This window comes from Doryrhamphus excisus, chromosome 12 (assembly GCF_030265055.1).
Source record: "Doryrhamphus excisus isolate RoL2022-K1 chromosome 12, RoL_Dexc_1.0, whole genome shotgun sequence".
NCBI lineage: Eukaryota > Metazoa > Chordata > Actinopteri > Syngnathiformes > Syngnathidae > Doryrhamphus > Doryrhamphus excisus.
The window spans coordinates 12,729,382-12,740,429 of record NC_080477.1 but is presented as its reverse complement, the minus strand read 5'-3'; the positions used below and the strand labels follow the sequence as shown (position 1 = coordinate 12,740,429).

The following is an 11,048-nucleotide window of genomic DNA, read 5'->3' as shown; positions in this document are numbered from 1 at the left end:
CTATAGTAAAATATAAAGGTTTTATGACAAAATCAGCATTTTTTGTGGCAAAAACAATATATGTATATGTATAGGGGCGGCACGGCGGTCGAGTGGTTAGCGCGCAGACCTCACAGCTAGGAGGACCAGGGTTCTACTCCACCCTCGGTCATCTCTGTGTGGAGTTTGCATGTTTGCATGTTTTCTCCGGGTACTCCGGTTTCCTCCCACATTCCAAAAACATGCTAGGTTAATTGGCGACTCCAAATTGTCCATAGGTATGAATGTGAGTGTGAATGGTTGTTTGTCTATATGTGCCCTGTGATTGGCTGGCGACCAGTCCAGGGTGTACCCCGCCTCTCGCCCGAAGACAGCTGGGATAGGCTCCAGCACCCCCGCGACCCTCGTGAGGAAGGTGTATATGTGAGGTGTATATAATATATATATGTGTATGTATATATATATGTGTGTGTGTGTGTGTATGTATGTGTATATATATATATATATATAATGTATGCGTGTGCATGTACTGCATATATTGCAAAGTCTATTTTGCCTAAAATAACGTTATTATTAATGTATTGAAACAATAATTAGTACTTTTGTGTTCCAAAAGGAAGGGGGTCATCTCCAGCTATGGTATATGACAATAATGCATAGAAATGTTGGAGACTACACTGTTACGTTTCTCCTGGAAGGGGGCAGCGGCCACTGAATGAATAATAAGGTCCCCGATCCCGCCCATGTCATGTATATTGATCCAGCAGCAGAGGCCCTCCTGCAGGCAGCAAGCAAGCAGTCGGCTCCGGGCTGGCTGACAATGGCGACGCCGCTCCCACTCGGGCTCCACTGTGCGCCTCGCAGTAGTTACCTGTCAGCCACCGAGGAGCCGTGTGGTGTCCGCGGATAAGCGATGGCGATGGAGGACCAGCCTGACAGCACCGTGGCCGCCACTGCCGCCTCTGCCGCCGCCGAGAAGAGAGAGAGCGGGGCTTGCATCGACAGGCAGCCGGACACGGTGCTCCACCACCCATCCGGGCTCATCCACGCCGGAGGTCGCGGTGGCCGTACTGCTGCAGCCGGGATAAGAGTCTTAAAGGCAGGTGATGTTTGCTACCGTGTCTGCTTCAGTGATGACGGTTGTTGAAAGTGTTATGGGCTCCATTGCAAGTCTTCTTCTTGCATGACAGGGCAAAGTGCACCGCAAAGATCGTAAAATGATGTAACGCTCTCTTATTTCCCACGATCACGATGAGGATGATTGATCTAATCGTCACTCCCGTCAAACCTGCAAGGAATTTCTCACAGATGCCACATACTAACACATACTAACACACACAATTTAGTGCACGTATGCCTGGCTAACTAAAGCCACTTTATTAGGTACAGCTGACCAACCCAATGAATTTAATCCACTGGAGTGTACAGTATTGCTTAATATTACTGGCTGCTTTCATTACAAAAATAACCATATGGTTCCATCTCTGTGTGCAGCAGCTGTACCTAATGTTGTGGCCTGCTGTGAGTGCACACTGACATCATCATTAACCCATCCGCCCTATTTGCATATTTATTGTATACAATCAAGTAGGAGAAGTAATAGTTTGAGTGATGTTATACATTTTATTCACTGCATATGTATTTTCATTTGCATTTCACATATATTGCTCCATATTTGTCTCATTTACATAATATACCATTTTATAGCCAAAGGTAGAATTGTTACAGTAAAAAAAAATAAACATTTTATGGCAATATATGAATAATTTATGGCAAAATATTTCATTTGTATGCTAAAATAAGACATTTTTATAACGAGATAACATTTCATGGCAAAGTCTAACCTGTACATGGTGAAGTATATCGCAACGGTGACTTAACCCCCCCCCCCAATTGGTCCTGTGAGTCCAGTTTTGGTCGGAGATCTGTGACGAGGAACGTAGTTCCGCTTAGTTGCTGGCGCCATTTACAAAGAATTTGGCTTCTCAAAACAATATGCGTTCAAAAGAGTAATACATTTCATAATACCTTTTCATCACAAAACGCTCTGTGTTATATTTGTCTCCCACCGTATCCATGTGTACTGTCGCCTGTGCATTCTTGTGTATGTGATGAAGACACATGGGGTACGTCCCAAAACCACTCACAAAAAACGAGTATTTGATAAAAATGTCTATTTTGGACACTCGCTCCCAATTGCATTGTCCATCCATCCATTTTCAATACCGCTTATCCTCACTAGGGTCATGGGGCAGTGCTGGAGCCTATCCTATCTTCGGTCGAGAAGCGGGGTACACCCTGGACTGGTTGCCAGCCAATCACAGGGCACATATAGACAAACAACAATTCACACTCACATTAATACCTATGGACAATTTACGCTAGTAAAACGCTAGTCGTCCCGGCTAGCTGTCAAAACAGGCATTTCCTCTATAGCTGCTTCTACATAATTTGCAGTGCTTGGCTGTTGTAATTCCCGTAACGACTCAATGTACCGTATTTTAACTTATGGTCGCCGAGCTGCATGATTTGAGGTCGGATTGATTGTTGAAGCTCGTGCTTCTGTGGCCAAACACACACAGGGTGCCCCCGTCTTCGCCATGTCCTTACGTGGTACGTGTATTTCAGAATTGAATTTGAGCTGGAAGTGGATTTCGGCCACAACAGTGTTATTGGTTAGCATGATTAATTCGTTCCAGAACATCCGATTCCACCTCATTGTCAGTATAACATACAGTGTGTTAAGGCGACATATAGAATGTATCATCCTTAATGTAAAATAGAATGTTACATGGAGATATAGCATATTTATTGTTTTATGTTATGTAACAATTTGACTGCAAAATCTAGCATTGCTATTGTAAAACATAGCACTTTAGTTGTAAAATCTAATGTATTATGCAAAATATATAAAGAATTTTGCATAATATATGGATTTCACTGACAAATACAACACTATGCAATACAATGTATAGGGCTTGTTTTGCATAATATAGCATTTTCTGGACAGATATAGTACTTCATAGTAAAATGGAGGCTTTTATGGCAAACTATATAATTTTTAGTTCAACAACTATAGCGTATAATGACAACATACCGTGCTGACTTGTTGAATATTACATGAGAACGAGGCCAGCACGTCTTAATGATTTGCCAGCAGGACAAACGTCTACTCGCTAGGTGAGCACACAAATCATGTGACTTGTACATTCCTATAGCCTTGTCCATGAATATTCCCCATAGATGAGAGAGTGCGATAGGTCAAGGTGCATCCTTGATGGATACCAGCAGCTGAGTGTGTGTGTGTGTGTGTGTGTGTATCTGTATGTCATCAATCTGGACATTTTAGAAAGCATGACGTGATTGAAGTTGCTGGAAATGAATGCAAGTCATTCTAATGTTTTTTTGGCTCCATGTTTTTCCATAGCGCAACATGAAACGTAATGGAAGTCGGGGCTGCATGACCAGAAAGACCAGGTTTGGATCCAGGGAACGTGACTGGTTAAAGAGTGACACCCAGCGGGGCTGTGTGTGCCTGTACGGGGCAACGGTGGACCCCCAGCTCCCTGCCTCTGGGCCCCAGGCCTCCTCTACCCCTCAGCCAGACCTGCAGCTGGTTCTGTGTTCTACCAGTACCACAGTAGAGGAGATGTGTGTCCAAAGGGATGGACAGGACCTCTATGTTCAACTGCATGGAGACCTGCTCAGGTAAATACATATTTCATCTTCACTTTGAATGGAGTCTAGTATGCAGTGTACATGCTATCTCTTGTAGACCACTAATAAATAATACACTCAAGTTATGAAGATGGTAGATTTGCTGTGCCACTCTATTTTATATTCCTGCAGTGCTGCTCTTAAATTGCCCCTCTGATTGCCGATAAAAATGGATCCATTTAAATTGAGTAACAGGAAGCTCCAGCATTTAAAATCAGGATATTAATTACATTTCATATCACTATTTTTCAGAAGCTGCATTCCTTCTACCTTTCAGTTTTCTAGGCTTAGTAAAGCATTTTTATTAGTCAAAAATGTACCTTTTTGGTACTTGGAAATGCTTGCATGAAGCAGGAAAACAATGTCCCCTTACCCCAAACTCCAGAATTATTACTAAATATGACCAAATATGAAATACATATTTGTATTCTAAAATAAAATATTTTATATACAAATAACATGGCTGCACGGTGGGCGAGTGGTTAGCACGCAGACCTCACAGCTAGGAGACCAGGGTTCAATTCCACCCTCGGCCATCTCTGTGTGGAGTTTGCATGTTCTCCCCGTGCATGCGTGGGTTTTCTCCGGGTACTCCGGTTTCCTCCCACATTCCAAAAACAGGCTAGGTTAATTGGTGTTAATGTGAGTGTGAATGGTTGTTTGTCTATATGTGCCCTGTGATTGGCTGGCCACCAGTCCAGGGTGTACCCCGCCTCTCGCCCGAAGACAGCTGGGATAGGCTCCAGCAACCCCCGCGACCCTTGTGAGGAAAAACGGTAGAAAATGAATATACAAATAACATTATGACAATATATACTGTTTTAGTGGCATTATCATGGTAAAATATACCATTATATTAATGGTAAATCATAGTGTTTTATGGGACGCTATAGCAATGTTTCTGCAAAATCTAGAAGGAATGTATCATGCCAAATATAGCCATATCATGCTAAAATATTTTAGCATGATATGGCTATTATTTAGAAATTATTTTATGGCCAAATATAACGTTCTTATGGCAAAATACTGTGCTTTGTAGACACCTAGCACTTAATAATAAAATGAAGCATTTGGTCGTCCAATATAGCATTTTTATTGCAAAATATAGCTTTTTCTATGGCAAAATGTGCAATATTTGGCATTCTCAGCAATGTGTCTCTGTCATAATACAAATGTAATGTCACAAAACAATAGTCTGAGCCATACTATGGTGCCTTTTATACTGTATAGTATTGCAAAATATATCATGTAACACCTTATGTTGAAATAACATTCATTCATTTTCTACCGCTGGAGCCTATCCCAGTTGTCTTTGGGCGAGAGGCGGGGTACACCCTGGACTGGCCGCCAGCCAATCACAGGGCACATATAGACAAACAACCATTCACACTCAAATTCATACCTATGGACAATTTGGAGTCACCAATAACCTAGCATGTTTTTGGAATGTGGGAGGAAACCGGAGTACCCGGAGAAAACCCACGCATGCACGGGGAGAACATGCAAACTCCACACAGAGATGGCCGAGGGTGGAATAGAACCCTGGTCTCCTAGCTGTGTTTTATTACTCCATGTTAAAAATGAATGAAGTGATGAAACATACTTAGTGAAGGACATCCACCCATCCTGGTCGCTATTGTGTTCTTGGGACTTCCCTTGAAGTGCCCTGTGGGCAGACGTGACATTCTTGTCTCCAGTTTCCTCCCACTTGGTAACGTTTCCAAAAGGGAGACACCCAGACGTCTCCTCCAGTGGGTGCAGCTTAGGACAAGCGGTGCATTAAATGACCCTGACAAATAAAGTGGCGTTGTTATCTTCACTTTGTTTGGAGCTACTCTACAGGCTGCAAGGAGTAGTAACTCATGGTTGTAAAATATTCAAATAAATCATATTTACACTAGAACGTATGTGTAAAAGCTGCAGGAGAATGTCTGGCAGCACTATCAGTATCCAGTGCATGCTGTGGGCCTTTGCAGAGCAGGACGGATGTTTTATAATAATAATAATATCAAATATAAATCATTCTGTTATTGCAGCAGAGCCCCAATAGTTTTCCACATGTGCAAATATTGCTCTATTTCTAATACAAACCACTCCACAATGAAGTAATATTTAGCATACTGCGTTCTGCTTGTGTGGTGCAGGAGGCTGGAGCCCACAGAGCGTCCTCTCCAGATGGTGTATGACTATCTGGCCGCTATGGGCTATGCAGACCCAGTGCGTGTGCAGCAGGAGGCGGCCAATTCAGACCTCAGCTGCTTGATCCGTTTCTACAGTGGTGAGTACGGCGCACCCACAGGGCTCATCTTCATCATCTTCATCATCATCTGACTTCATTGGGAACTGATGGAAGTCATGTTTCCTCCATACCATCAGTGGGATTGAGGCACAAATTTTATACAGCTGTTGTACTGCAAGGGTGCTTAACGTTGTGGTCGGTGTGTGTGTGTTAATCATCATATAATTTATTTTTCCTTATTATGTATTTAGTAAAAAATGGTAAAAAAAAGTCACATATTACATGATATACTGATTTGTCTACCAATATGAACACATGACAGCAGTAACAATATTCATTTTCTACCGCTTATCCTCATGAGGGTCGCGAGGGTGCTGGAGCCTATCCCGGCTGTCTTCGGGCGAGAGGCAGGGTACACCCCGGATTGGTCGCCAGCCAATCACAGGGCACATATAGACAAACAACCATTCACACTCACATTAATGTATTCATTTTCTACCGCTTTTTCCTCGCGGGGGTTGCTGGAGCCTATCCCAGCTGTCTTCGAGCCAGAGGCGGGGTACACCCTGGACTGGTCACCAGCCAATCACAGGGCACATATAGACAAACAACCATTCACACTCACATTCATACCTATGGACAATTTGGAGTCGCCAATTAACCTAGCTTGTTTTTGGAATGTGGGAGGAAACCGGAGTACCCGGAGGAAAACCACGCATGCACGGGGAGAACATGCAAACTCCACACAGAGATGGCCGAGGGTGGAATTGAACCCTGGTCTCCTTAGCTGTGAGGTCTGCGTGCTAACCATTTGACCGCCATGCAGCCGGGTGGATCATCAAACTAATTTAAATATTAGTCACTGACAACTGACCATAAAATGCAGTTTTTAAACGAAACTTTTTATTATTAAGGGAGGAACACGCAACACGAACCATATAAGTGTCATGTATGACCGAACATTTGATCAGTCTCCTTATTACCTCCCGCTGTCATCCTCCTCATTTTGAGCCTTTGCAAACCTCCCCCTCAGACTCCTGCTGAGATGAAAACAAAACATGGATGAAGGAGTAATCATTACTAAATGCTGACTTCATCAAATGAAAACAAATGCTGCAGGCTCGAGGGCCAGTGCTTGCGTGGGTCAGCCCGTGCAGCTGCTGGGAGCTCAGTAACATGGCCTGCTCTAATCTCTGGCACTCATCCACCGGGGGTGCAAAGTTGATAGAGACCCACCACCGGTGTCCCTGAATGAGTCATGAGAGTAGTGAGATTTATTTGACTCACAGTGACTGTTTGAGTCAGCTAAAATGTAGTAATAAGTTGGATTGATGACTTTATATCTGTATATCTACAGCAGGGGTCTCAAACATGCGGCCCGCGGGCCAAATATGGCCCGCAGGACATTAGTTTGAGGCCCCCGCCTTGATATGAAAGTTTCATTGAATGTGAGTGTGAATGGTTGTTTGTCTATATGTGCCCTGTGATTGGCTGGCGACCAGTCCAGGGTGTACCCCGCCTCTTGCCCGAAGACAGCTGGGATAGGCTCCAGCACCCCTGCAACCCTTGTGAGGATAAGCGGTAGAAAATGAATGAATGAATGAATGAATGAATGTTGTACGGTCATCGGAAAAGTGCAGAGCATATTCGCGATTCTGCATTCATCGTCCCGCAAATTCTTATATTTTTGTTCAAATTATTGCATTTTTTTTTTCTGCAGAAAACACTGCTCATTCACCATAAATTGGTAATCATTTGTAAATATGTGATAATATATGTCAAATGTACAGCATAAATCCATCCATCCATTTTCCATACCAGTTATCCCCATTAGGGTCTTGCCTAATGGGGCCTCCCACTCACCACCTGAATAGGGACTTAAACCCTGGACCCTCAGATTGAAAGTCTGATGCTCTACCAACTGCGCTGTTATTTGTTTTTAAATAATTGTCTCTTTTTATTGTCTCTTTAACGGTTGCTAAACTTGATGCTAACTAGTAGTAGAACATGCAGTGTATAATAGATGCTACAAACAACAAAAACTTCACTAGAATACTCGATTACCAAAATATTTGCGAGCTGCAGCCCTATTTAGTTCTCTATAAAAGTGAGCTAAGTCAATGATGTCATTCATTCACATGATCATCTATGTGTCATAAAGACAGGAAAAGATCATAAATTTACACCACGGACAGTTTTAGGACAGAATAAGTTCCAGCAGGATTTGACAGCAGTCTGTTTTCCAGGTCATAATAATCACATCTTGAATGTGTGAGTTTCATGTGCTTTTACGTGAGCTTTGCTAGGAGTGGATGACTTGGTAGAAAAATGAGACGGAAAGCGCAATAGCCCCGAGCATACGAGCAAAATCCCCATCATTTCCTGACAGCTCCTTGTAATATGAGGTGTCTCTGATGGAGCGGTCTGTCACCCTCAACATGTTCTCTCTCTTGTTAGAGTCAATCTATGTCCTACAAGCTGTAGAATACACACTGATGTACCTCATATCTTTTACAAGTCCAAAAACTTTAAAATTGCAATAATTTGACCAAAAATATGAGAATTTGTGGGATGATTAATGCAGAATCGCGAATATGCTCTGCACTTTTCCGATGACCGTATGTCACGTACAACATTCCTTCATTCATTAGTTATTAGCCCATATTTCCACACAATAAGTAAGATATGGAAGAACCAGTAAAGAGCAATAAAGTGTGTGGAGTGATTTGTGATTGAGAACAAGTTTTGCTTTGTTCAATACTGAAATATTAAAGGGGACATATTATGCTTTTTCTACTTTTCTGATCTATAAATGTAATTAGAATGTTGTATCCTCGTGTTAAACCATGCCAAAATTTCAGATAATGAGGTTTGCGCATTTGGAAGTGAGCCCTGAAAGAAGTTTGGGATGGTGCAAAATGCTCTGTTTCAGAGGGCGTTGCAAAATTGTTCCTTTGTGATGTCACAGAGGAGCGGACTTCCTTATAGGCGTGGCTGTAGGCACAATACACTCTCTTTTTCTGTGTTTACGTTGCTAGCAATGGCTTGTAAAAAGCGTTTATTTGTAAGGGAAAGCCATATTTGTTTACAATCTATAAAATGAGCATAATAGGTCCCCTTTAAGGAGACTACACACTCCAACCAATAAGAGCTATTTGTCAGGCTGACTTTTGAGTTCATTGCCAACAAAGGAGCTTTGCTATTCTAAGTTCTGACTTTTAACGGCTTGTTAGTTGCTTTGAAACAAAACGATTTGTAAACTATAAATATCATGCAGATGGAGATCAGTGTTGTGACAGGAGATGAGGCAGGAACTGGCATAGAAGTCTAACTTTGTCTCTATTGGCTAAAGTGTCTCAGTGTCCAGATGTTTGTAGTCATTATTGGGCTACTTTTTGCTATGTGTGTGTCTGGAGACATGCCTTTTTAAAAATGAATGATTCAATCAAGGGCTGGCCTATAGTGTTAGTGAGTGTTTCACTGTATATTTGAAGTTTGTATGGATTTGTTTGTGTTAGCTAACCTTCTACTCCTGCATCTCTGCACACAAAAGGGGGGGGGGGGCATCTGGCAAAACATGCACCACTACTGTGTTGTGTGGTATTATTTTTCAGAAAAATACTCCACACAGTGGTGCTGTATGACAGATTGACTTGACATTTCCCTAAAAAAAAAACTATAACTTTAGTGTATTTTGCCAGATCCCCATGAAATTTGGCATGCATTTTAAGGGGCCTGTAGAATTTGAGCAACATCAAGCAAAAAGTCCAGTTCGTTTTTGTCAAAAATCTGACAGACTGGTTATTGTCATGTACTAATTGAACAAAGAAAAACAAAATATCGAATTAGATGACAGTACAAAACAGTGCAGGCATTTTTATAGTCCATTTTGAGTCTTGTTTTGGTAGTAGTGTGTGTTGGTGGGAACGCTTTGGAACACAAGTATTTATTCATTCATTTTCTACCGCTTATCCTCACGAGGGTGGCGGGGGTGCTGGACTCCAGCCTGGACTGGTCGCCAGCCAATCACAGGGCACATATAGACAAACAACCATTCACACTCACATTCATACCTATGGACAATTTGGAGTCACCAATTGTGGGAGGAAACCGGAGTACCCGGAGAAAACCCACGCATGCACGGGGAGAACATGCAAACTCCACACAGAGATGGCCGAGGGTGGAATCGAACTTGGGTCTCCTAGCTGTGTGGCATGTGCTAACCACTTGTCCACCGTGCAGCCTTGGAACATGAGTATTAGTTGCAAAAGAGGGCCACGTGCCCTATTACTGTTGTCCTTACTGTGTGGTTGGTGCATGAGTCAATTCCCTAAGCAATCAAGTATGAAGGACCACAGTTTTCCTATTATGTCAAGATCAAGTTTAATGTCCCCTGTAGTCCTCCACCCTGTTGTACTTAATTTATCCACTTTTTAATAATTCCACATCATGTTTTTAACCTTGCATCAACCTCGCCGCTCGCCATGCACGCTTGTGTGAAGTGACATGTCAACGACACTCCAGAGTGAAGGCTGCAGCCCACGCCGATCTTTCACTTGTCTCATTCTCCTCATGGTTTGGCCGCCTTCCCACACAGGGCGTTTCACAAAAGTTTGGTGTGTGGCAAATAGATCTGTCATCCTGGTCTCTCTTCCAATAAAACATCATGAAAATAAGCGTCGAGGAGTAGTTAACCCACTATAACCCTGTCAAGTCACAAGAGCTTTTATTTGCAGAGGGGAAGTTTACTAGCTCAGACTGGACTTTGATTTGGAGAACAAACCGATTTCCATAGCAACTGATAGCACCACAGACCTTGAGGGAGAGCAATTGTTTTTAGAGAAGTTGGCTCTTTATGGTGAAAACATGTTGCGTAAGTTGACTAATGATTTTCAGATGACTTGATACGCTGATAAGATCCAGTGGTGTGAAATATCTCCTATGTTGTCTGCATGTGATACTATATGCATATCTCTTACCAGTAGCTGCAGGTTAGATTAGATTTGCATGCATTTACTGTTATTATGGCAAGGGATGGGGCGGCACGGCGGATGAGTGGTTGGCACGTAGACCTCGCAGCTAGGAGACCAGGGTTCAATTCCACCCTCGGCCA

The 11,048-nt window shown here is 42.7% G+C and overlaps 1 protein-coding gene across 2 annotated transcripts in view; it reads left to right on the top strand.

Annotated features, from left to right (window-relative positions):
- Positions 1-757: 757 nt before the first annotated feature.
- Positions 758-11,048, top strand: part of phlpp2 (PH domain and leucine rich repeat protein phosphatase 2) — a 30,687-nt gene continuing 20,396 nt past the window's right edge. For both annotated transcript variants that reach the window (XM_058088836.1, XM_058088837.1), the window contains exons 1-3: positions 758-1,078; positions 3,407-3,687; positions 5,841-5,974. In XM_058088836.1, coding sequence (XP_057944819.1) covers positions 893-1,078; positions 3,407-3,687; positions 5,841-5,974 — 601 coding nt within the window. In that variant the 5' untranslated portion in view covers positions 758-892. The remainder of the gene's footprint in view (positions 1,079-3,406; positions 3,688-5,840; positions 5,975-11,048) is intronic.